At 47.2% G+C, this 26,636-nt stretch overlaps 1 protein-coding gene across 3 annotated transcripts in view; it reads right to left on the bottom strand.

Moving 5' to 3' along the window:
- The window catches only part of PNPLA1 (patatin like phospholipase domain containing 1), a 29,492-nt gene extending 7,013 nt beyond the window's left edge, over nt 1–22,479 (bottom strand). For 2 of the 3 annotated variants that reach the window (XM_015538956.2, XM_042986215.1), the window contains exons 1-7: nt 20,967–21,174; nt 16,089–16,321; nt 14,878–14,943; nt 13,478–13,687; nt 11,339–11,399; nt 3,007–3,564; nt 308–386 (exon numbers count right to left, since the gene is read on the bottom strand). In XM_015538956.2, the coding sequence (XP_015394442.2) occupies nt 308–386; nt 3,007–3,564; nt 11,339–11,399; nt 13,478–13,687; nt 14,878–14,943; nt 16,089–16,241 (1,127 nt within the window). In that variant the 5' untranslated portion in view covers nt 16,242–16,321; nt 20,967–21,174. Of the gene's footprint in view, nt 1–307; nt 387–3,006; nt 3,565–11,338; nt 11,400–13,477; nt 13,688–14,877; nt 14,944–16,088; nt 16,322–20,966; nt 21,175–22,381 lie in introns of those variants that run through there. The other variant, XM_042986216.1, reaches the window with a different exon arrangement.
- Nucleotides 22,480–26,636: the final 4,157 nt, after the last annotated feature.

The following is a 26,636-nucleotide window of genomic DNA, read 5'->3' as shown; positions in this document are numbered from 1 at the left end:
CTCGGGGTAGGATGTAACATGCCTGCTAGCTCTCTTGAACAGAGCTGGCTCCAGAGAGTAAGAAGTGAGGGGCTGCACATTCTCCTGCTGCTTTTGGAGAAGGTACATTGAGCACAAATAGCTCATTTCCCACTCGTTGCCCCCACTGAAGAAGAGAGAAGTGTAAAGGGGTGGACTGTAATCATACAAACTGGAAAAGGATCCCAGTGTTCCTAGGGCAGCTAAAGAGAAGGAAAAATTCACTTAGCTAGGCCCCCTGTTCCTTGGCCAAAGGAAAGAATGTGTCCCCAGTTAAAGGCAAACTTACATTGCATAGGGCTTGTTGGTGGCTTCCTTCACGTTAACCACAGGCATGGCACCTTTCCGACTTGAAGAGGCAAGGGGAGCTACAAAAGCAAAAATTGAGGAGACGTGAGTAAGGCGTGGACGGGGAGGAGTATTTAGTCATTTTTGAAATAACAATAGGAAGTAAGCAAGAGTATCCAGAAACAGTAAACATCTCTCTTAATCTCAAATTCTCATGTTGACGGAGACCCAGGGCAGTGGCATCTTGTGACAGGATGGATACTGACCTTTGGTGTAGTGGTATCAACAATCCCCTCACAAAAAAGCAACCATGTTAGGGCAAGTTTTCAGGAAAATCGCCCGTAGGGGCCTGAACCTCCCATCACCTGCTATGTGTAAAGCTTTTTTCTTTTTTAATGGAAAAGAAAATATTAATAGTTTCATGACCATTGTTCTTAAGAAAGCTCTTTTCCTATTTTCTGTGAGTATGGGGATAGATAATATATGAAGATGACTGTGTAATTTTGTAATATGTATAAATAAAAATAATGTAAACTATATTTAAGTTCCTCCACTTGAAGTTCTTCCATTTGGGGTGTCGTTGGATATCCCTGGCTTTCCCAAACCTATTTGCAGCTCCTGTGTTTATGGATTTTCCTGGGACATTTTGCAACCCCCTTCACCCCTAACAGCAACATGGCCACCACTAAACGACAGATCACACTAACCTCTGAGAGGCTCCCTTCTGCCCATCTCCCACAGATGGCCTAGGCTGTTGTTACTGAGGCCCAGCTGAAGACCATAACTATACAGCACTACTGAATGTAAGGGCCAGATATTTCTTCATCATGAGGCTCTGCACTGTAGAATGTTCAGCAGCGTCCTCGGTCTCTACACACCAGATATTACCCACTAGCTGAAAATCAAAGATATCTCCCGATATTGCCAAATGTCTCCTGAGGATAAAATGGCCCATAGTTAAGAAGCACTGGACTGTCTGTCCCCTCTGTCTACCCCCAGCATGAGCAAGTAATGCCAACTCAGGGCCCAGGATTGCCCAGGCTAACCTGAAGATGGCTATCTTTGGACACGGGTGTGAATAACATAAAACAAATGCATTTAATTTAACAGCATGTAAGACAGCATGTGAAACACTTGGGCCAATTTTCTTACTTTTAAGGTCCTGGTATTTTACTGTGATTAAAAGGGTCAAATCTATTCCAGAGAAAGTGTACCCCTGATTTGGGTACAAGAAGGAAACTGTCATGCTAGTCTGTGCTAATGTTTGCCCTAATAACTATGGGAGTTTGGTGGATGGACCATGGAGACCCTATGAGCTGGCTTTAGTCCATCATTTGGGGACCTCTCCGTTTGCCCCCACACAGACCATCCACAGTAGCCAAACAGGTATCTTCTTCATCCTGAATGTTCCTTGCACTTTCCTTCTCTGAAACTGAACATCTAGAATAAACAAAATCTGAATTTCTCATTCTACTCTGCCCCATCCTGTCTCACAAACCACGGTCATCAAAATCTTGTTCATTTCAGCTCACCTGTCACCTCCAAGAAGCATTTCCTTAATCAATTACCTCAGACAGAAGTGATCTTTTAAAAAAATGTTTAAAAATGTTTATTCATTTTTGAAAGAGAGAAAGAGAGACAGAGCACGAGTTGGGAGGGGCAGAGAGAGAGGGAGACACAGAATCTGAAGCAGGCTCCAGGCCCTGAGCTGTCAGCACAGAGCCTGATGCCGTGCTGGAACTCACTGACTGCGAGATCATGACCTGAGCTGAAGTCAGATGCTTAACTTGCTGAGCAACCCAGGCGCCCCAGAAGTGATCTTAATCTCTATGACTACTTGACTACCTCCCACGCTCCATTTTTGTTAGTGATGTAGCAGTTACTAATTTTTTCTGTATTTTTGAGGCTGGTATCTCTGTCATCCCCTCTGCTGGAGGGGAGATTTCTTGAGTGAGGAACTGAAAATTCTTCATCTTTGAAGACTCAAGAGCTGTACTTTTCAAGCTGTCTGTAGAAGATATTAGTTGTGAAGAACCAGTTTTTAAAAATCTTTTTTTTTTTTTTGCAATCCATAATGGAACTAGTACTTTTGTGAAATACAATGAATTAGTAGGAAAATGACCAAGCTCTCGGATGTCCTGACAATATTTATTGCTAAAAATAGTCCTAAATGCTTACTTTCAACCTCTGCACATTTCATTGCAAATTAGTAACAAATAGTTTGGGGACCAGCATTGGTCCACAAAGCACTCTTTGAGTAGCCCTCCCCCAGCACAGTGGCTATCACAATAAAAACCTTCTGGTACAGTGCTTCTCAAACATGGTTCTCAAAAGAACCCCCTGGAGGACTTGTAAAAAATATAGATACCTGGGTCCCACTCCCTGAATCAGTAGGTCTGCGGTGGGGCCTGAGAACTTGTATTGCTAACAAGTTCCCAGGTGATGAGTTTGCTGTCACGGCCTCTGACCAACCTTTGAAAATCACTGGACTAAAAACCTGAACAAATGTCAAGAACACTGTCCCCTTGTGGTGGCCTATCCTCAAAACAGGTGAAGCCTCTAAAGCTAACTGCTCACGTCACCACTGCACCCCTCTAAAGCAATGGTTATCAGCTACCATGTTGTTGCACCTTTGCCAAGGGGCTCCAGACATAAGAAATACTTCTGGCTTCTTCTGTGAGAAGCCAGAAGTGTCCATACCTTGGGGCTGTTCTGGGCCCAGGTCTTCCATGGGTAGCTGTGTAGGTGACGCTGAAGGAGAACATTGGGGCAATGTTGGAGATGTCACTACAGCCGGTGGCCTGGGTGACACAGATGACGGGGAGGATGGGGGTCTTGGTGGTGATCCGGTCGTTTGTACCTGCTGCTGTGATTGGACAGGTGTTGAGCTGAGTGCTAAGTGCACAGCTGGGAGTGATGCAGGCATGGGGTCAGCTGGAGAATGTGATGGTGATGAGGCCAGCGCAGTGGCAGGTGACTGCTCAAATGAAGAGCCAGCTGGTGAAACGGGTGATTCTACAGGACGCTCACGTGTGGATTCAGGTCTCTCCACAGGCGAGAACACAAGTGGACCATGGCTGTCCTTTCCTTCCTCTTTGGGAGCCCACTGTGCGTGAAGTTGTATGGATTCCTCTTCTGTCTGGAGGCTTGACTGGCTGCCTTCAGGGCACTCATTGCCAAGGGCAAGTTCTATATTGCAGTACACTTCTACGCGGGGGAACATCACTCTCTTGGAGGGAGAATTGAGATAAGCATCATCTAGGAGAACAACAGCATGGGGTCACAGGTGGCATTTCTAACCCCTGGCATCAGCATGGTGTTTGCAAAAAGGGATTTCCCAAATTATTTTCATAAGCAGGATTAGTGCTTTTGAATGGCCTTTCTTTACTTACTCAAATTTATATTATTTGGTTGTGGATTGATTCACTTATTCAATGGGTATTTATTGAGCATCTATATATGTGCCAGGCATTATATCAGGCATTGAGGAATGAAGGGGACAAAAACAGTGTGATGGTTCCTGACTTCTTAGAGTGTGCAGTCTAGCATGGGGGCAGGCATTGACCCCCCCCCAAATAATCTCAAGCTGTAACCAAGACAAGTTCTAGGTAAGAGTGAAACATGATGTTAGCAGACAGGGAAGCAGGGAGGACTTAATCAGGAGGACTTCCCTGAGGGAGTGATATTTGAGCTGAGATCTGAAGGGCGAGTGAAGGTCCAGGTGGGGGTCAGGATGGATGGGGAAGAGCATTTCCAACAGGGGGAACAGCACACACAAATGCCACAAGTTCAAGGGGGCATGAGGAGCGCCTGAAAGGTTAGTGTGGTTAGAACCGGGGTGGGGGCACTGTGGGGAGAGATAGGTCTGAGGAGGCCACAGGGGCCAGACCATGCTTGTAGACAACGTTGAGGGCCCTTGGTTTCCATGGAGACCATGAAAGACTTATAGGTGGGGCAATGCTGCACTACCTCTGGCTTTGGTGAGATCACTGTGGCTGCTGAATGAAGACTCACTGAGAAGGGCCTAGGGGACCCAGGGAAACCTGTAAGGCTGCTCTGGAGAGGTGTTTAGGGCTTGCACCTGGAAGGAGATAGAAAGAAGATTCTGTTTTGGAGGTAAAATAAATAAGAACTGGCACTGGATTGATTGAGGGAAGAGAGGAGGTAGCTGGTTTGCACAGCCAGATGGACACTGGTTGCTGAGAGGGTGACCATGGAGGGGATGGGTCAGGGGAGCAGTGAGGAGGGCACAGGTTATGAGGTTGTTTGGGGACATGTGGATTTTAAGGGGCCTTAGAGATGTCCAAGGAGAGATGACAAATGGGCAGTTGGATACATGGGTTTGGATCTCAGAGAAGGGGTGAGGGTGAGGGTGTACCTTTGGGAGCCTCATCTATGGATGGTAACTGCAGCTGTGCTGGTGGCTGTGGAGGGATTGCCCAGGGAGGAAAAGCACAGTGAGAACAAGAGGGAGTAAGAACTGAGCGAGGAGAGGGGGAAGGGCGGAACCCAGGCCAAGTTTCTAAAATAGGCAAGAAAGATGTAGACTTTCTGTAGACCAAAGAAAGTTGCTGGTAAGAATCCAGTCGAGAGGTGGGGGTTCGATATATAAAAGAGAGATAGAATAATGGATGACTCAAGAGTCCTGAGATGGTGAAGGGGTCTGAGCACAGGCAGGGTGTGGGTTTTAGGCAAGAAGAGGGTTGCTTCCTTTAACTTTCGAGGAAAGAGGGAGACAGAGAAGGGTGAGTCTGTATATTCGGTAGTGCAAAGTTGAGAGAACTTCCCTCTGTTGGCTTTGGTTTTTTTCTGTGAAGTTGTTTGGATACAAATCCCTCTGCTGGGGATCAGGGAGAGGGGTAGTCTTGAGGTGGTGATTACAGAGGAGGAGAGAATGGCTTGACAAGTACTGCACGACTGTATTTTGTGTAGAAATCCACAAGCTAGTTCTAAAATTCATATGGGATTGGAAAGGACCTGGAATATACCAAACACCTTTGAAAAAACAAACAAAAAAAACAAACAAAACAAAGTTGGAGAACTAAGACTACCCGATACCAAGATTTATTATAAAGCTGCAGTGATGAAGACAGCATGACATTGACATAAAGACAGAGAAATTGATCAATGGCACAAAACAGAAGGTCTAGAACTGGACTCATGACATATATAGACAACTGACTTTACTCAAAGGTGCAAAGTCACTTCATTAGAGAAAGCGTAGTCTTTTCAGTACTGGAGGATCTGGATGTCCATATGCAAAAAAAAAAAAACAACAACTTTGTTTTATACCTTGAACCACATCCAAAAATTAACTCAAAATGGAATATAGACACAAATGAAAAGCCAAAAAACTATAAAACTTCTAGAAGGAAACAGAAAACATTTTTGTGATCTTGAGTAAGGCAAAGATTTCTTAGGTAAGACACCAAAAGCATGATTCATAAAGGAAGCAAATTAATAATAAGGGCCCTATCAAAATGAAAAACTCCTTTTCAGAATACTGTTAAGGAATTGGAAAGAGAAATCACAGGCTGAGAGACAATATTTGAAAGTCATATTTCTAATAAAGGGCATTTCCCTGGGACCATGACCTGAGCCAAAATCAAGAGTCAGACGCTCAACCGATTGAGCCACCCAAGTGCTCCTAATTTCTTAAACATTTAAATAATTATTAAATTATTGTCAAATGAAAAAGCAAAAACTATATACTATTCCAGGTATAGAAGAAGCCTTCTATGTTCCTATTATCTTTCCTACATACCCTATCCTGAGTTTGAGTTTTATAATTTCTATACAATTTTGTACTTTCCAAATTTATGTACTATAAAAATATACATTATTCTGTATATTTTTAAATTTTGTATCAATTGAAATAAATCATTATCCATTCTCCTTTTTTAAAAAAAACATATAAAAGCTTCTAAATAAAACAATTCAATTTTCAGATGGGCAAAAGGACCCACTGAAAGAGTTTCCAATGGCCAAAGCTGGAACAATGTGAGTAGCAAAATAAATAAAGATTGAAAAATAACCCAAAGTATAAAATAAGTATCCATGAGTCCATACTGAAACAAACAAGCAATTGAAGAAGTACAACAAATGGGGGAGAAGAGACAAACCTCCCAAGCAGAGAGATTTATGTAGATACCCTGCCCTCATTCCCTGCCCTCAAGGAAGTAAAGCCTAACTCTCACCCCTTAAGTGTGGGCTGTGCATAGTGACTTCTTTCCAAAGAGCACAGTATAGAAAGGGGAAAAAGAGCAACTTCACAGTGGAGAAACCCAATAAACACCACTGCAGACAAGTGCAAGGTCAACATCATGGGTGATATGCCATGGGGATAGCATGTATGTACCCTCGATATAATGTGGCGACAACGGCACTTTGCCTCTGTGGTCTTCCTCTCTGGAACCCAGAACCCCAGTCTAATCATGAGGAAAACATCAGACAAACCCCAACTAAGGAACATTCCACAAAATATCTGGCCAGTACTCAAATCTTCCAAGGTCATTAAAAACAAGAAGAGTCGGGCACTTGGGTGGCTCAGTCGGTTGAGGGTCTGACTTGGGCTCAGATCATGATCTCACAGCTCGGTTCGTGTGTTCAAGCCCTACATCGAGCTTGCTGCTGTCAGCACAGAGCCCACTTCAGATCCTCTGTCCTTCTCTCTGCCCCTCCCCCGCTTGTGCTCTCTCAAAAATAAACATGAAAAACAAACATAAAACAAGGAGAGTCTGAGAAAGTGTCACGGATACAAGGAACCTAAAGAGACACCATGGCAGAATGTGATGTGGTCTCCTGAAGGGGATCCTGGATCAGAAAAAAGGCATTAGGTTAAAAAGGAAGGAAGTCTGAATATACGGCTTCAATTAATAATAACATCAATATTAGTGAAATAATTGTAAACACTCCACTATACTATGTACCAAATTTTCCATGTACCATACTATAACATCTCATGGGTGTGAGACATTATACTAGGGAAAGAGGAGTATATGGAAGCTGTCCATACCATTTTCATATTTTTTCTGTGAATCTAGAACTATTCTTAAATAGTGGGAAATGACCAACAGAATCGAACACTTCGACAAAGAAGATGGCAAATAAGCACATGAAAAGACGCTGAACATCATTAGTCATTAAGGAAATAGAAATTAAAATCACAACAAGATACCACCACACAACCAATCAAATGGCTGAAACTAAAAAGACTGACCATTTCAAGCGTTGGTGATAATTTGGAGACACTGGAACTCTTATACGCTGCTGTAGGGATGTAAAATGGTCCAGCCACTTCAGAAAATAGTTTGGCAGTCTCTTAAAAAGTTAAACATACATTCTGGGTATATGTCCTTAGTCAGTATACGTCCCAAAGAATTGAAAACAGGATCTCGAAGATTATTTGCACATCCACGTTCATTGCATCATTATTCACAATAGCCAAGAGGAAGAAGCCATCCAAATTGTTCATTGATAGATAAAGATGGATAAACCTTGAGGACATTATGAGAGTGAAATACACCAGTCACAAAAAGACAAATGCTGTATGACTCCATTGACATGCGGTATCTAAAGTAGTCAGTCTCCTAGAAGTAGAAAATAGGACGGTGGCTTCTAGGGCTTTGGAGAAGGAGAAATGAGGAGTTGTTGATCAATGGTATAGAGTTTCAGTTTTGCAAGACAAAAAAGTTCTGGAGACGGGTTGTACAATGTGAATATACTTAACGTTACTGGACTGTCCGCTTACAAATGGTTAAGACAGTAAATTCTACGCTATGTGTGTTTACCCTGGTTATACGTATATAGAATTCTATGATTAAATGTACATTCACCATACCACCTTGACATTCCACTCCTAGGTATTAACCCAAGAGAAATGAAAGCATGCGTTTGTGCTAAGACTCCATGAGTATTCGCAGCAGCTTTATTCATGAGAGCCCCAAACTGGATGCGACCTAAATGTCCATGAATGGGGGAATGGATAAACGAACTGTGGTATCTTCATAAATGGAATGGAATGGAAAAAGGAATGAACCATTTATACATGCAATAACACGATGAATCTCAGAATAATTATACTGAGTGAAAGAATGCGGACCAAAAAGAGTCCATACTGTAAGTCCATACTGGAAATGTGTATAATGACAGGAAGTAGGGGGAGGAGGGAGGGGTCACCAAGGAGGTGGAGGAAAACTTCGGGCATGATGGATGATGGTTCACTCTCTTGACTGTGGTGCTGGTTTCACAAGTGTGTGTGTGCGCGCGCACGTGTGTGTGTGTGTGTGTGTGTGTGAGAGAGAGAGAGAGAGAGAGAGAGAGTTAAATTGTGAGAGGGAGGAAGGTGCCAAAGAAGCAAGAAGGCCAAGAAGGAAGGGAGGGAGGGAGGAAGGAAGGAAGGAAGGGAAGAAGAGAAGGAGGAAAGAAGGAAAGGAGGGAGTCGGTCAGCCTGGCCAGGCACGCCTGGATGCCAGATGGATATTTTAGACAGGGCATCCTCTGAGCTCCAACCTCACTCAACGCCCACATGCACACGTCTGTGTGGGGAATGTGGATTTTCAAGCACGCCAGCAGGCAGTGCCCTTGCCTTTGGCAGAAGGCTGCTGCCGGGGGAGGCCAAGGGTGGAGAGGGAAGCTCGCCTGGCGGCAGGAAGAATTAGGAGGATGTGAGTCCTTGGGAGGGCGGAAAAGGGGGATGCCAGGAGGCGGGTGGAGGCATTGAGGGCGACACTGCGGGTGTGGCTTGCTGCCAGAGCTGACCCCCTCTCCAGAAACCAGCAGGGCGGAAGGCTGGAGCGGACTCCCATTTTTCTGTTCCCAGATGGCAGGTGGGAATTAAGAGTGTGGCTCTGGGCACCAGCCACGATTTCTCAGGATGTGTCATACCTCCCGCTCGCATCTGGTGCTGAGAGGAAAATCCAGCCCCACCACACCCAAGAGGATGTAGGGGTGGAGCTGAAGGCCGCACGGACAAGGCCATGCCAACACTGGCAGATTGGAAGAGCAATCAGAAATAGCTGTAGCCGGCACGAGGCATTTTCTCCCTTATGAGTTGTGCCTGTTCCTACTTGGAGTGAGTCCAGGACCTCTGGGAAAACCCGCCATGCTCCACACACAGCCCTAATTCTTTAGCGGATGCCCGAAATGCTACCATTTGAGTCTTGTCCTTGGCTTTGAGACCGCCGTTTACACCATCATGTAAATGATGGGGCCGGGGGAGGGGGCGATGGCTCTGGGTTCCTCCCAGAGGCTGGCAGAGGGGCTACTGAGAAGTGGGGGAAACCAGAGATGCTTAGCAAGGCACTTCATAACTCTCCCCAGGGCTTTCCCTGAGAGGAAGAGAAGGAAATTCTAGGGGAGAGACAGGCAGCCAGGCTGCAACCTGAGGTGTAGACAGGTCTCCTGAGGCAGGGACTGGTATCTGCTCTAGAATCCCGGCCCCAGATCAGGGGATCCCCCAACCCCAAGTCCCCTAGTACACGCCATCACAGAGGAAAGAGTGAAGGGGCTCCCCAGCTGGTGGTGGGAAGGACCCCAGGCCCTCGCCAGCCCCTCCTATTCCTGAGGCTCTGTAGGTGAGACCCATCTCCACCCCTTGGGTGGTCCTCCTTTTGGACACTTGGGAATCAGTCCTCACATCTGTCACCCATGTAAATGTGGAGCGGGGAAGTTGTCAGAGAAGAGTCAGGGCTAGGGGGAGCCTGTCCTGCAGAGAGCTGAGAAGAGGTGTCTCCAAGGTCAGAGGGTCAGTGGGCTGGATTGACTGTGTCTAGGAATAAAATTCTGATCAGCCTCCTTCTACAGATGAGGAAGCTGAGGTGCTGGGAGATGAATTACCTGCTCAAGGTCACACAGTTAGTACGGGTCAGGAATCAGGATTTAAGCCTCTTTACAGATTAGGAATCAGGACAGAGAAGGCAAGTGATTTCCCTGAGTTCACACAGCTGGTGGGGAGGGGGGGAGTGAGAATCCTGGCCCAGGCCTTGCCTCCAGAACCCATGTTACCTCCATCCTTCTCTCTTGCTTCTCTTACCCCTTGCGGGAAGAATGGACCCAGGAGAGAGGAAAAAGTCAGGACAAGGGGAACTTGGGCAAGCAGGAAGCAACTTTGAAGGAAAAAAAGTCAATACATCCTACCGGGGGGGGAACCCACGCTCGATCCCTTAATCTCGCTCCTAAAATATATATATTTTTAAGTATATACACAAGAAGCTCACCGCAGCATTCCCTATAATAGTGAACGTTTGGAAACTCAAAAGAATGATCAAAATTTGCTGCACAACTGCGATGAAATATCACACAATTGCCAAAAAAGACAATCGCAAGGGCCATATGACAACGCGGGGGGAAAAACACTTCCTTTGATCCAGGAATCCTTTTTTCTGGAAATATGTCCTATGGGCACAATTCTAAGTATGAAAAAAGCCTTGTTTCTTTCCTTTTATCAAAGATGTTTGCCATGGTCTTCATGGAGTTAGCGTATGTAATACACGCCATTGGAATCTTCCACACAAGAATGCACGGAGGAGGTGCAAGTGTAGGAACCACACTTGCTAAACCAACACAGGGCACAGGCTCTTCCCTCTCATTTGTTGATCAATATGTCACTTGGAGTCTTACACAAATATAAACTAGTCATTTCTAGTTCTACATTAACAATACGATTGTCTTGGAAAGAATATAAAATGAAACGACACGAAAATGGAATCCCTCCAGGAAGACGCGAGCTATGTGTTTTCCTAAACATGGTTCTTAAATCCAGAAACATACCTGTACAAAAGCTTATCCACTGACCCCGCAGTTACCCTAAAAAGCACTTTTCCACGAAGATCCCAATTTCTGGCCCGGACAATGCAAGCTGCCGGATCCCCGCACCCATTTCGGGAACTCCTGGGAAAGGGCATCTCTAGTTCACAAAGTTGGGGGGAAGCCTCCTCGACTGAGCCCTTCTACTTCCTGTCTTTGCCCCGCCCTTCCTGTCTTTGCCCCACCCCCAACCCACCCCTTCCTTGGGGCCCCATTTGCTACTTACTCAACCTCCTCAAGTAGGAAACGGCATCTTCGTACCCTCGGTAGTAGTAGTTGTGCAGGATCTGCAAGGAGGGAAAGCGGGAGAAAAAACTAAGGCTGCAGCAATGGAGACAGACGACGTCCCTTCACCCAAAGAAGCTACTTTCATTGCCCTTGAGCTTTATTTGATGAGCTTTTCAAAATGTACCCATCCAGCATCCCATCCCTCACTATCTGCTAAGAAGTGGGGAGCAGTTCCTGATCATGTGTCCATAGTGACGGTGCGTTAGTTTGTGAAACCATTTACAGCTTCCCCTGGGCAGGGGAGGGTGAGATGTTTCTAATAGAACCAGAGAAGGTGCATTTGGGCCATATGAAGAACAGAGTTTGGAGACTGGGTTCAAATTCCAGTGCTGCCACTTCTTGGCTGTGTAGATAAAACCTCTCACAGCCTCAGTTTCTTTACCTTTAAAATGGGAATAATAATAATAATAATAATAATATCTACTGCAAAGGATGCTGGAGGATTACATGACATTGTTCACAAAGCCTTTTCATAAAGAGCCGGATAGTAAATATTTTGGGCTTGGAAACCACAGATAGTCTCTGTCTCTTCTTGTTGTTCTTTATGTTCTAGTTCTCGTTCTTCTTGTTCTTCTCCTTTTCCTCCCTCCTCCTCTTCTGCTTCCCCCTCTCCCTCCTCTTCCTCCTTCTCCTCCTCCTCCTTCTTCTTTTTCTTTCCTCCTCTTTCTTCTTCTTCTTCTTCTTCTTCTTCTTCTTCTTCTTCTTCTTCTTCTCCTTCTTCCCCCCTCCCCCTCCTCCTTTTTCTGCTTCTTCTGTTTCTTCCTCCTTCTCCTCCTCTCCTTCTCCTCTTCTTGTTTTCCATCCTGTTCTTCTTCCTCTTCTTCCTCTTCTTCTCCTCTTTCTCCTTCCTCTTACTCTTTTCCTTCTCTTTCTTCTCCTTTACAGATGCTCTAAAAACGGAAAGCCTGTTCTGAGCTCACAGGCCAGAATAAAACCCACGCCACCTTGAGAATGGAAGTACTGATTGTAAGCAGAAACATGAGTTCCAGAGGCTCTGATGAATACAATGCATTTGTTCCATCTTTCTTGAACTGCCTACGTGTGGATTGCTTTTATGAAACTAAGTAGACATAATCTTTATGGATAAACTAGTATAAGGCAGATGCTAGAATTCCTAATGCAACAGTTGGAGGACAAAGAATCAATCGGATTAATAAAATATCTTGTGTATCCATAGCCTGGCTAAGCATAATAGGGTTTTGAGTGTGAGTTTTGTAAATAATAATTAGACTGTAAGTCACAAAACTGGCTTAGAGGAGTTATCATTCAAACAACAATTACTGAGAACCTTCTATCAGCAATGCCCTTTGTAGACACGGTGAGTATAGTCAAAGAAATGAGTAAAGCTTGATGCCTGCTTCTAGGATCACACTTCTGTGCTGAAGAAAGACATGTATTTTGTAAGTGATAAAAAAACAATTTTTTAAAACAAACTTTATTTTTGGGGCACCTGGTGGCTCAGTTGGTTAAGCATCCAGCTTGGCTCAGGTCATGATCTCACGGTTCATGAGTTTGAGCCCCGTATCAGGTTCTCTGCTGTCAGCATAGAGCCCACTTTGGATCCTCTGTCCCCCTCTCTCTCCACCCCTACTCCACTCGTGCTCTCTCTCTCTCTCAAAAATAAATAAACAGTAAAAAAAAAATAGACTTTATTTTTTTAGAGCAGTTTTGGAAATTTAAAAATAAAAACAAAAACCAAGATGCTGGCTGGATTTGGCCCATGGGCCATCGTGGCTGATGCCTACAGTACATGTCAGAGGGGAAATGCTCAGGTGACATTTCTCTCAGCAGTTCTGACATATCTCATTTTACAGGGGGGAAAAAATTGAGACTGGGAGCACTTAGGGGTCTCATTCACATAGCTGGTTCGTGGCAAGGCCAGGAATCAGGTTTAGAAGGAAGTTTAAGGAGACGTAGATGGAGCTGTGTGGGCCCCATTGGCTCCCCGGCCTCACCACCAGTCCCTGCCCCCCTCTCCCAGTCCTCACCACCAGTCCCTGCCCCCCTCTCCCAGTCCTCACCACCAGTCCCTGCCCCCCTCCGCCAGTCCTCCTCCCTTCCACGTCTGTCCTCTCACCAGCAGGTCTGGCGGGAACAAGGCATGGGTCATCCTGGCAATGTTCTCCAGGGAGAACTGGAAGGAGCAGTTGAACATGCGGAAGTCGTGGAAGATGGCGGGGCAGTCCCGGGGGCAGATGTCCTGCTGCCCGCTGAAGGTAGAGATGGTGATAGAGTCGGTCCAGAAGGAGCAGGGCTGCATGCCCGTGAAGCCCCCATCGATGTAGCGCTATGGGGGGCAGGAAGAGTGATAAATGCTCATCTGGGGTCAGAGGTCCTCTTCCCCACCCAGGGAGTACACCCAGGAAATGGGTCCCTTGGGACAAACCTTGAGACCCAGGTCCAGGTGGGTGCGTGGTGTGTCCACGGTGGCCCCCAAACTCCCAGCCCAGTGCTCTGTCCCTACACTGTGTCCCCACAGCCGTCTCAGTGGTGCTGAGGTGGGGCTCCCAGGCCTCTGTGGGGAGAAGGCCTTCCATACTCTGGATAGAGCAGGAGCAAATGTTCCTCCATACACCTCCCCTCCCAGGCTACCCCACCTGAACCACTCAACTGTTGAAGGGGACCCTGGGAATGGAGCCTGTTCCCGTGGCCTTTTGAGAAGGTGAACACAAGGTGGGTCCGTGCAGGTCTCTCCAGACCGCCGTGGGTCCACACTGCCTCCCTCTTTCAGGTCAGGTATCCTCAGCACTCTCCAGGGCACCCCTGATCATGGCCTAGCCACCAGCCACCACACTTCCCTTCCCTCCTGGGGCTTCTGTTTCCTCAACTATGAACACAGGACCACAGATCCTGAGGCTCTAACTCTCTGGGGTGCCTGGGAAGTACCCAGCTGATATGTAATATGTGCTCCATCTACTAGCTGAATCCTGGGTCTTATTTTCTTTCTATATAAAATGAGAAGGGGGCATGAGTTAGACCCTCTTCCTCGGAGGGTGGGGCCTGCACCCGTAGCACTGGCATCAGCCGAAGCTGGTTAGAGGTGCAGAGTCTCTGGCTCCAGGCCTAGTGAATCAGATTTTGCATTATTTTACGAGACCTCCCTGGGTGATTCATATGCACTAGCCTAGATGACGTTAAAGGTCCCCATTGTTCCAGGTACCAATGTCACAGGATCTGTATCCTACATTCTCTGTCAAGAATGAGAAAATCCAGCAAGCTTATGGAGTTTTGACTAGCCAGGCTCAATAATGGGTTGGTGGTCCAGAGTGAAGCCCGATATAGGGAGGGGAAGTTCATCTTAAAGCCCCAGAAATCCGTCTACACTGGGAATTCTAAGTAGAAAAACACAAGAATCTCTCCAACTCTTGGTCTTTCCACTGAATCCTGAGACCACCCCCAACCCTCCCAGATGGGGGCCATAGGGACCCGAGGCACCCCTGGGTCCTGGCTCACCCCCTCCCACGCCAAAGCACTCACCACGCCCCGGTAAGTTGGAGGAATGAGGCCGCAGTACACGGGGACAAAGCAGCTGCAGTAGAGTGCCTGTGGGGAGAGAAGGGGCTGAGACACGCTGGCAGCTGGGTAGGGAGGGCTCACCAGCAGGCTTCTGGGTCACCACCATCCTGGCCCTTCTTAAATCCAAGGCAGACGCACTGCCCTGGGGAGCAGAGCCTCGAGTTCAATTCCTGGCCTGGCCCTAACTAGCTGGGTCCTCGTTACCCTACTAGGTAGTCAGGGCCCGATATCCCAGCTTTAAAGAGAGGGAGCCGCCTCAGTGACCTCCAGGGTCCTTTCTAGCACCATGTCTCCACGAATCCAGTGGAACCCAACGACCATTCATGTATGTGTGGCCAGGTCCAGGCTCTGGAATCAAAGGAGGGTGAGATGCCCACCCTTAACGAATGCCCAACGAGGGAGAGTAAGCATGTCATTTACTAATGACAGTACATGGTGAGACAGGTGCCGCGATGGAGATGAGCCAGGGCACTGTGGCCCCAAAAGAGGAGTATCCAACCCAGGGGAGTGTGGGGCAGGCTGGTGATGATGGAACGTACCCAGAAAGAGCAACTGGAGTCTTGTCAAGCAGGTGAAGTGAGCTGGGAAGGAGGGAAGGGCATCCGAGGCAGAGCACCGCAGGTGCAAAGGCACAGAGGCCTGCTTTCTGTGGTTTGCTCTGGTTGGCATGAGTAAGAGTGGAGCTGATAGAAGAGGGCTTGGAGAGAAAAGTCTTGAAGAGCTGAGTGCTAATAAACCCAGGGGGACACGAAGTAGGTGGAGGAGGTGTCCACACCCACTGCCTATTCATTCCCCCACGGCCACGATCATGGCCGTGCCAGTGTGGGGCTGTGAGGATGGGTGGCAGGGCCTTGTATTCAGGAGAGGAGAAGGGGGTGGAGATATGGGACAGAGGGAGGGGCCCGGAGAAGGGGCCCCTTAACCCTTTTGTCCTGAAAATTGGGCAGACCCACAGCGCTGTCCAACAGTAATCATTCATGACTGAAATTTATATTAATGAGCATTATATTAAGGGCACAGAGTGCCCTTTCCGAAGCGATGCCCCACTGGGTGATAATTCAACCTTTTTGTCAAGGGCCGTTGGAAGACAGGCGACAGAATGGGGGACCGTCTCCACAAACTGGGTCCCACTCCCTGGGCCCCGCCCCCACACCCTGGGCCCCGCCCCTTGCCTCGATGAGCTCTTCCTTGGATGTGTACTCTGAAACCACGACACTCTCTCCATCTGTGAACCGCGTGAGGGACACGTGGAGCTTCCCCGTGGCGGCCTTGTAAGAGTCCTCAGGCAGGACCTTGTACAGAAACTGCCTCATCATCTGCACCATCTTGCAAGATGGGGACAAGGGTCCCAGGAAGGATTTCTTCACCTCGGCCACACCTACATTGAGGACCCTGAGGTACTCATCTGTGGAGGAAGCAGAGAGGAGCCGGCGGTCAGCAGCTCTTGGACAAGAGGGGTCGCTGATGACTATGCCACCTCCCGCCGTCTCCAACAGATGGGAAACCCTAGAATTCGGAAGCAGGGCCGGTCCCCGGAGTCGGCTTGCCGTTCTGCGCACGAGGAGAACAAGGCGCGAAGAATGAAGTCACCGGCTCCAGAGAGTCCACGGCTAGTCAATGGCAGAACTAGACCCAGGCATCCTGCCTCCTTTCATATCGAGGGCAGGGGACCGCTTTCCTACCCCGCACTGTTTTCTCCTGCGTCCAGTCACCACATCTGGAAATCTACCACTGGACTACATTCTTCTGGGGTCTTAGGGGCTTTTTGCCCTGGGTGAGATTCCTCTTAAAACACTGATACGGTGGAAAGCCTTCACCAAGTGACACCTTGTGACACTTGCTTAGTGCCCACTAAATCTGTGAGCAGGGAAGGGGCACTGGCCTTGAGGCGAACTTTGTCTTGAAACAATTGCGTCATCTTCCCTTTATAGCCCCTGGTACAGGCGTGAGAGAGAGAAGGCCCTGAGGTGTGGAGCACAAAGGCCAGGTCTCCGGGATGGGGAGAGGAACCTTCTCCCTCCTTCTGGGAAGAACAGGTTGCATAAGGACCTACCCATGCGAGATGGGGTTTGGAGGGCAGATGTGTTGTTCAGGGGATTGCAGAGAAAGGTGTAACCTGTCTCCAGAATTCCCCTGGGGACGTTAGGCTTGTCAGCTCAAAAAGAAACTGCAATCTTGCCAGATTCTCACAGCAACACTATGAGGTAGGTATTTCCAACCTCATTTTACTGATCCGGAGATCGAGGCTCGGAGAGATAATATAACTGGCCCAAGGTCAACGCCCTGGTGAGTGCACAAAGTGGGATTTTAACCTAGACCCCAGAACCCATACTGCTCCCATTCCACTAAGCCACAAGCTTGTAGAGCCGGGCCTGTACCTGTTACTCACCAGTTGCTGTTAATGTCTACCCTGTGCAAACCCTCTGGCAAAATCGGAAGCAGAAATAGCATTTGGGAAGTTGGGCAGTCAGGAGCTCTCCGGCCCTGGAGGTAATTAAGCAGAGGCGGGGCGAGTACCTCAGTCAGAGGACTTATTGAAGAGATTCCTGCGTGAGTGCTAAGATTCCTTCCAACGTGGAGATTCTTAGATTCTTGTGGGGGTGCCCGGCAATATATCTGGGGAGTTATCGCGGTGGATATTATTTTCCTACTTACAAACAGAGCGGCTGAGGAGGCACAGAGAGGTTAAGTGATTTGCCCAAAGTTACACACAGCAATTTAGAGACAAACCAAAGCTCGGGACTCTCTACACCTTCATGTTTTACAGTTGAGATTATTTCCCGTTAATCCTGGAGGTGGATAGGATAAAGAGATTTAGCATCGTTTTACAGATGTAGAAACTGAGGCAGAGAGAAGCTAAGTGCCTTGTCTGAGGTCGGAGAGCCAGGCAGTGTTTGCTCCCACTCTAAACCCCACCTTCTTCCCCTGGGCTTTGGACTGATCCCAGAGGCTGAGCCAGCTGGGTTGCCATGGTGACAGCCTTCTTTTCTCCCCCCACCGACATCCAGAATCACAGCTGCATATGTGTAGTAGGGACTGACCTGAGCGACAGAGCATCGTAGCTGTCACCCTCTTACAGGGGAGGGTGCTCCTGACAGGTGGGAAGGCCCTGCAGTTTTGGTAAGGCCGGCTTTACCATGTGCCAACAACTTGTACCAACAGCGTTTTCCCTCAAGGGAGGGCGATGGCCAGCTCACCAGTAGTGAAGTGACTACGCATTTGGACGCCAAGAGGCTAGGTCACAGAGTTCTCGCCCACAAGACCAGTCAGGATGGGGAGGCAAACCAGGGTGGGGGCATGCCATTTCAATGAGCAGCTTGAGTGGCCTTGCATGGGTTGGTGGCCTTTCCCACAACGCCTGTGGGCCAGGAACCCCTGGTTGAGCTTGCCCCCACACACCTGAACTCCCGGCAGGAGATGCTCACTGGGACCACTGGAAGAAAATTTGCTCCCATTGCACAAGAAACACATGTTCTTCATGGAAAAAAATAATTTTGAAAAATGCAGAGAAGTAAAGAGATAAAAATTGAAGGGTTTTGGGATCCCTCCAACCAGAGATTAACATCTAGTTTATGTCTTCCCGGATTATATATTTTATTACATGTATTCTACTTATAAGAATACATACATGGAGTCATATAATATACGTTATTTTGTGATTGGTTTTTTTTAACCTAATTAATCATGTCTTTCCACATCAGTAAGTACCTATTTATAACCCAATTTACACGCAGCGTGGAAAGCTATTGTAAGGTTGTACCATTATTTACCGAGGAAGTCCCCAGTAGGGGTCGGTTATTTATTTTGTTTCTTTGCTTTGTCTATGCTTTTCTATGTTTCTTTGCTTTTCAATGCTGCAGTGAAGAATCTCATGCTAAGTGTGTGTGTGTGTGTGTGTGTGTGTGTGTTTGTGTGTGTGTGTGCGTGTGCGCGCCTATGTCTTGTTCTTAATTATTTTCTTTAGGATAAATTCCTAGAGGTGGGAATGCTAGGTCAAAGGCATGCATGTTTCATCTTGCAATGCTTATTTGAATCATGGCATTTGTGTATTATCCATTTACAGCTTACTCTCAGCTCTTCATGAGTGGTGATGGGTGACAGGGACAAAGCAGTGACCGAGATAATAGAAATAGTATAGACCTCTCCAATATACTGACATCTGAAAATGGCGCTGTCTTGAAATCAGCAGTGCTCAAGCCAGAATCATGTAGCCAGGGAGGGAGGGGACAGGAGACTGTCTGATTTCTCCCACTCGGGTGCCCAGTTTAACCTTCTTTCTTGCTGCGCATTGGGACTGTATAGCAAAGGATGCCTTTATCTCTGCCTCTCCTTGTTTCCTTTTCGAGGGCTCTCTGTGTGTGTCCCTGTAGTCAACATCTCTGACCATCCCTTTCTCTGTCTCTCTTTGTCTCTCTCTCCCTTCTTTCTCCCTCTTCCCAGCCGAGAGAGAAGCAACTAATCTTCTGGTTAAACAAGTCTCTGCTGGTAGAGAGTCAAGTGTTTAGCATAGCAATTGCTGGATGCTGGGAGGAGGGATAAATTTAGCTTGCTTCTTTATCTTTGTACTTTCCAGCACCTTCTCCCATTTAAAGGCCTCCTTCCAAGCTGCAGTCTGCTGGGCTCTGAGACACAGTATCCCACACTGACCACAGCAAGATGGGATTTAAAAGCAGCACCACAGGAAACTCAAGGTTGGCTCTCCCACCCCAGCCCACACTTGCCACATTCATTTCTGCTTCCTCCCACCTCCTTTCGCACCTTTTATTATCTAAGTGCAGTCTGTCTCCCAAGCCAAGAAGATTCTTTGGGGGAAGATCCTTATGGTCCTCGCCTCTCTAAGGCCTATCACTGCACCCCGCCTGTGGAAGGCCCTTCAGAAACCTTTGCTAGAAGCTGGAAACGCCTCAAGGACAAGGGATGGGCCATACTCACCTTTGCCCACCAAGCAAGTGCCCACGACACTTGATGGGCGTTCAATATTTATTCAGTATGTGAACAAAGAAACATAAAAACCTGACAGGGAGGAAAAGCAAGCATTGGAGATGCTCCCAGGGAAGAGCTACTTGACTTAATTACCTAGTAAAAGCCTGAAGGCAAGGTCATTCCAGAGAGATGGATAGATAACAGGGTCAACGGTATTGATAACTGTGGCCAATTGACCAAATTTTATGCATCTGTCGTGCCAAGAATTTTCAATAGAAAAATAAGATCCTGGGACTGGGAGGTTTTGAAGGGCATTTGGAAGCTACTCCGGGTCTTAGCCACTCAGAGAGTCGTTTTACTCTTTTTAGGACCAGATCCATTTCTTGGAAAGAGGGCAGGCTGTGGAGCCAGGGAGATGTGGTTAAAATCCCAGCTTTGCCACATACTATCTGGGCCATCACTGGCAAGTCAAGTAAGTTCTTCCAGTCCCAATTTTAGAATCTATCAAATGGGAATAATACTACCTTACTGGGTTGTGATGAGGCAGATCGCTTTTTAGGTGCCTGCACAGAGTACTTGCTCTATCAGTTATGCCAGGAATTCTCCTTGTGACCACGGAGAAGTCTTCTTGATGTTTCTGGCTTTCGGCTTTCTCATTTGAACTGGGGACAATGATCCCTGCCCCCACATCTTTATCGAGGTGGGCTCAGGCTCACTTTTGGATGCAAAGGAGCAAAGTAAAAACACCGTGGAGACGGGACAGTGTGCCTCTGTTTCAGGGTGCCGTAAGGTGCTAGGTCAGCTGTAATGCAGTGCTGTTGCTATCCACACTCTCTCCCTCTCTTGCCAACTTGGGGGGCTCTACAGATTTAGGAGGGAAAAGGGGCAGGGCTTAGAAGTATCACTGAGGAGGAAGGAATAAGATATATGTTTATCTTATGTATTTGCTTAAATCTAATGCCTCTCCCCCTCCCCCCCCCCCCCCCCCCCCCCCATCTCTTTGTGAGACCAAGGATGGTCTCAATCTGGCTTATCCTTTCGTCCCTAGCGCCCGATACGGTGCCCGGAACACGGTAGGCACTTAATAAACATGATTGCATGCATGCATAATGAATAAATGAATGAACCTCAGGAATCGAAGGAGGGCACTGAGGTCCAGAGAGAGAAGCACCTTATCCGAGGTGCCCCGAGAATAAACCCGCTTCTCTTCCCCTCCTCCACACGGCCTCTTGCTAAGTGAAAAATCCTAGAAAGATGGGCACGTGGCGGCCGACAACTTAAACTGCTGGGGATCTCCTTCACAGGGTGCCCGGATGGGGTCTGCGGAGGCGCGGGGTAGATCTGCGGTGGAGGATGGGACTGAGCGGCCCCAGTCTCCCGCGGACTGGTAGCCTAGCAACCTCCGGCTCAGCCAATCACCGCCAGGCGCCCCCCATCTCCTCTCCCCCCCACCCCCCCCACCCCCCGCCGCCGGCCGTGCTTCCCAGCAGCGGGCGCGGTAAGCAGGGGGGAAGCGGGCGGCGCAGCAGCCCCAGGGGAGGCGGCGGCGAGCAGAGCTGCGTTCCCAGGAAAGCCCTGCAATTCTCGGAGTCCCTGCATGGAGCACCTGGGAGTGTGCAGCTCCTACCTGGTCCCTAATTGTAGGCTGAATTACAGGCTGCCTATCCCTGTGGGTGTATCCTGACTGCCCGACTGCACTATAATAATAAAAATTCTTATTATCTTAACAACAGTCATTTACCCATTCGCGCTTGCGATCTCAGTGTTTCTTCACAGTGACAGCGTGCCCCTGAGGGGTAGTGACCCTGGTTTTATTCACCTTTTTATTTCCATACCCCACACGGCAGGGGCATTGATTGAAAAACGATTTGGCTTGAAGCCGCAGCGTGGCCACTGGAAGATCCAGAGAGACCTTCTGGGGCAGCGATTTTTCAGTCGGGGAGCCTTTATTCAAAAGACACCTCAAGCGGAAATCCGATATATACAACAGCTAGAAACAGGGCTGTTCTAGGTTGAAGCCAAGTGGGGTCTCAGACGCTGCCCAATCGCCCCATCCCGCCCTAGGAAGGAGGCTGCTGAAAGCAGCCGAAGATTCTAGGAGCCTAGGTCAAAATACGAAACCAGACGAAATCCTCTTATTTTCCGAATTAGAAATCGAGCCCAGGATAAAGATGACACTCAATAAATCCAGCTGGATGGCTGGATGGTTGGATGGTTGGATGGACAGAGAAATGAATAAAGATGGTTATCCCATAGGCCACAGTCTATGTTAACAGAAACTGGAACTAGAATGTGTGAGAAAATTCACATTTTTCTACTCTGTTCTGAATGCATTACAGGCTTTTGCCAAAGGCAAAACCACTCTGACCTAGTAAGCACTTAAAAAAACAAAACCTCAAAGCCAATACTCTTCTACGGATAATAACAATCTTTCACACAGACCTTTTTCTAGCCCGAAGAGTTTACTAAATTGGCTTTAAAAGTTCATATCAGCTTATATCAGGTTGCCATGGAAACAGCAGTGCTTCCCTGCGGTTCATACCTGGGTTCCTGTCAAGGTACCCATGGGGGTCTTTCCAGGACTGCGGCCTCACCCTGCCCCTGTGTGCCTCTTCCCAGAATCCAGGCACAATCTCCCTGACTTGTCACTGAAGGATCTACTGATCGACTGGAGATAAAACAGGCAGAGAGGGAATGTATCTAGAAAGTTCTCTGGAACCTCAGAATGTTCTCAGGGTCGTTGCCTCTGCTCTTTTCTCTCTGACTGTTTTCTGTGGTGGACCAGAAGTCTCTTCGGGATCTTGCTCCAAGGTAGAAACCAGTATTGTCCCCTTTCCAGGCTGTGGCCTATCCCGCCCTACAGACTCTCCTCGCACTACTGAGGGGACCCTACGGTAGTGCAAGAGCTGCGAACTTGTCACCCACTAGTCTTAAAAGTTGTTTTTGTTTCGTTTTACTTTGTATTTTGTTTTGTTTTGTTTTCTGTGTGTGTTGCGGTGGGGAGGGGAGCAGGGTCAAAAGACCTCCAAGTGAGTCTCTGCTAAACAGAAAAAAGGCCATCCCTGAATATCTCCTCATTCAAGAGATGTTCAAATTAGGGTGCCACTGTGGAGGAACACCTGTGTCTCCCTCTCTCCAAACCACGGTAACGCAAGTTCATTTCTGCCAACTGGAGACATTCACTGCCCCTGCTGTCCGAGACTTTGGAGAGTCAGCTCTCTCCATCCATGTCATAGGAGTCTTTTCTTTTTTTTTTTTTTGAAGCTCTCCAAATACATTTTATTTTCATTAAATTTCTAATCTATGTCATGGGAGTCTTGAAGTTCTCTTGAGACCACAGTGTTCTCGTTTATGACAGCACGTTTGACACTTAGCACTTTCTGGTGTTGAGGGCTGAGCCGGGCTCTGAGGCCTCATTGTCTCATTTAATCTTCACGACTCCTTTGAGGTAGGTACTAGGGTTATCTCTTTATACCGCAGGAAACAGAGGCTCACCAGTAACTTGCTCAAGGGCGCACAGCTGGAAAGCCGCAGAGCTAGGCCTCCAAAGCCTGTGTGCTTTCCACCGCTTTGTCTCTCAGAGCCTCTACTTCCCACTGTGAGGCAAGGGGGTGGTTCTCACGAAGGCTCTTAGGATCTGCCTTTCTGGGACTTAGCTTAGGCACACTTCCTAAGGGCTCAGATGTCCCCGGGAGACAGGAAGGCTCCCTTTAGAGCAACGGATCCCAAACCACATCTTCAAATATATGTTCTTCTATCCCCACACCCAAAGCCCCTCCTCAGGGGCAGTCTGTCTCAACTCTTCTGGGTAAACACAAGTGCACAATCCTGCTTACTTCCCTTCGACACGCACTTTTTAAAAAATATAATATTTTATTTGTAAGTAATCTCTACACCCAACCTGGGGCTCAAACTCACAACCTTGAGATCAAGAGCCACACGCTCTTGGACTGAGCCAGCCAGGTGCCACCCCTCCATCTTTTTTTTTTTTTTTTTAACCATACAGACCTCACCCTTAAGTCCAGCTTAAGATCTGGGCCCCCTCCCTGAAGACCTCCCTGCTCACCCTCGCTCTTAGCTCTCTGTCTCTCCTTACTGTCCACACCATTTGTATCAGGCTGTCTTGAGTGGCTTGTCCTGTGGTCTCTGGCCAGCTGCATCCCTTGAGGACAAGGCCTATATTAAGAATATCCTTCCCCCCATACTGCCTAGCACAGTGTTGAACACTTAGTATTCAAGGTATTCAAGAATGAATAAATAAATTATTTAATGTTCCATAAGTAGGGACTATTTCTGTTTTGTTCCCCATTATGTCCTTGGCACTTAATTCAGTACCTGGCACGCTGTAGGAACTTAATAAATGTTTGCTGAAAGAACTAATAAACATGTTTTAAAAATGAATGAATGACGGGTGACCGGGTGGCTCAGTTGGTTAAGCATCCGACTTGATTTCGGCTTAGGTCATGATCTCGAGGTTCCTGAGTTGGAGCCCCCACCAGGCTCTGCGCTGACAATGTGGAGCCTGCTTGGGATTCTCTCTACCCTGCCCCCCCCCCCCGCCTCTGCCCCTCCCCCACTCTCATTCTCTCTCTCTCTCTCTCTCTCTCTCTGTTTCTTTCAAAATAAATAAACTTTAAAAATGAATGAATGAATGAATGAATGAATAAATGAGTGAATGAATGAATGATGAGCTGAAGAAGGAGATCAAAGAACCTCTTTTCTACTGCACTGACAGGAATCTTTCCAGCTGTGAGAAAGCAAACCACAGGGCAATTTTCTCTGTCAAGCCTGGTCCTAATTCTTGCCCCCACATCGATGGGCACAAGGCCCTGAGCTGGGGCCAAGAAGGAGATTCTTCCTTACAGGGTGGTTTCACGAGGGCAGAGCTGGAGCAACAGGTCAACTCCTGAGTCAGATGGGAGTCAAACTGATCTGGAGGTTTGTTTATTGTTTGTTTGCCTGTTTTCCCTGTAGAATTGGTTTAGAATTGGTTTAGAAATGGATCCACCAAATGCGAGGAGGGATCCCAGATTAGATCCTGGGGCAGAAAGAAGGACATTACTAGAAAAAACTGGCAAAATCTATAGTTATAATGATGTACCAGTGTTGATGGCTTAGTGTTGACAAGTGCATCATAGTTATGAAGACGCTCACATTAGGGGGGACTTGGGTGAAGGACATATCCCACTATCTGTACAACCTCAGCAACTTTTCTGTAAATCTAGCAATATTCCAGAATTAAAATGGAAAGAAACCAAATGTCCATTGACTGATAAATGGACAAAGATGTGGTGTATATACACACACACACACACACACACACACAATAGAATACTACTTAATGATCAAAAAGAATGAAATCTTGCCATTTGCAAAAACACGGATGGAACTAGAATGTATTATGCAAAGGGAAATCAGTCAGAGAAAGACAAATATCATGTGATTTCACTCCTATGTGGAATTTAGGAAACAAAACAGGGGGCACCTGAGTGGCTCAGTTGGTTATGCATCTGACTTCGGTTCAGGTCATGATCTCACAGTTTGTGGGTTTGAGCCCTGTGTTGAGCTCTGTGCTGACAGTAAGACACTGGAACCTGCTTCAGATTCTGTGTCTCCCTCTCTCTAGGTTCCCCCCGCCCCCGCCCCGCTAGCGCTCTGTCTCTGTCTCCCAAAAATGAATAAAAAACATTAAAACAAAAAAGAAACAAAACAGATGAACATAGAAGAAGAGAAGGAAAAATAAGATTAAAACAGAGAAGGAGGCAAACCATAAGAGACTCTTAGATATAGAGAACAAACTGAGGATTGCTGGAGGTGGGGGTGGGGCTGGGCTAAATGGGTGACGGGCATTAAGGAGGGCACTTGTTGGGATGAAAACGGGGTGTTTATATGTAAGTGATGAATCACTAAATTCTACTCTGAAATCACTACTATACTGTATGTTAACTAACTTGGATTTAAATACAATTTAAAAATTAAAAAAAAAGTTTATTATAATTGAAGTAAAAAAAAAAAAAAAACAGGACACACCACAGATGACCATGACTGTCAGGCACACAGCACTGTCAGCCCGCCACTCAGCAGGGGCTCAGTTAATGCCTGCTGATGTTGGGGGGAACGGATTGCAGGCTGTCAGCCCCTTGAGTTGCTTTGCAAATTGTTAGATGTTTCTACGGTGTAACCAACATATTCAAAGAGTTTTACCAGATTTGCCATTCAATTCTCTTCAACTTAAGAGTCCAGGGGTGCCTGGGTGGCTCAGTCAGTTAAGCGTCCGACTTCAGCTCAGGTCATGATCTCGCGGTCTGTGAGTTCAAGCCCCGCGTCGGGCTCTGGGCTGACGGCTCAGAGCCTGGAGCCTGCTTTGGATTCTGTGTCTCCCTCTCTCTCTGCCCCTCCCCCATTCATGCTCTGTCTCTCTCTGTCTCAAAAATAAATAAACGTTTAAAAAAAAAAAAAGAAAGAGTCCAGAAGACTGGGGGAAAAAGAACTTTTATCCACTCGGTTGATCAAACACGTTACTTGGAGTGAGTTAAAAGATCCTGATCTCAACACGGTAGTGCAAGTTACAACCACCATGCAGTGATGTCATTTCTAGCATTTTATAAAAAGTCCTTTTTGCACTTATCATGTCATTTGATCTCATTTTCTTAACCAATGTGCAAATGATCGCCTAGCCGCAGAGTTTGGCAGGAAAGCTGTAGAGTCGCTTGCAAAGCAACACCTAAGCTCATGATTTACGAGGACGGAGAAGGTAGAAATGAAGAGAGAGCTCAGTCTTGGTTTTGTTGTATAAA

Source organism: Panthera tigris, chromosome B2 (genome assembly GCF_018350195.1).
Source record: "Panthera tigris isolate Pti1 chromosome B2, P.tigris_Pti1_mat1.1, whole genome shotgun sequence".
Taxonomy (NCBI): Eukaryota; Metazoa; Chordata; class Mammalia; order Carnivora; family Felidae; genus Panthera; species Panthera tigris.
Note: the sequence above shows the minus strand (reverse complement) of the source record. Positions and strands in the feature narration are given on the sequence as shown.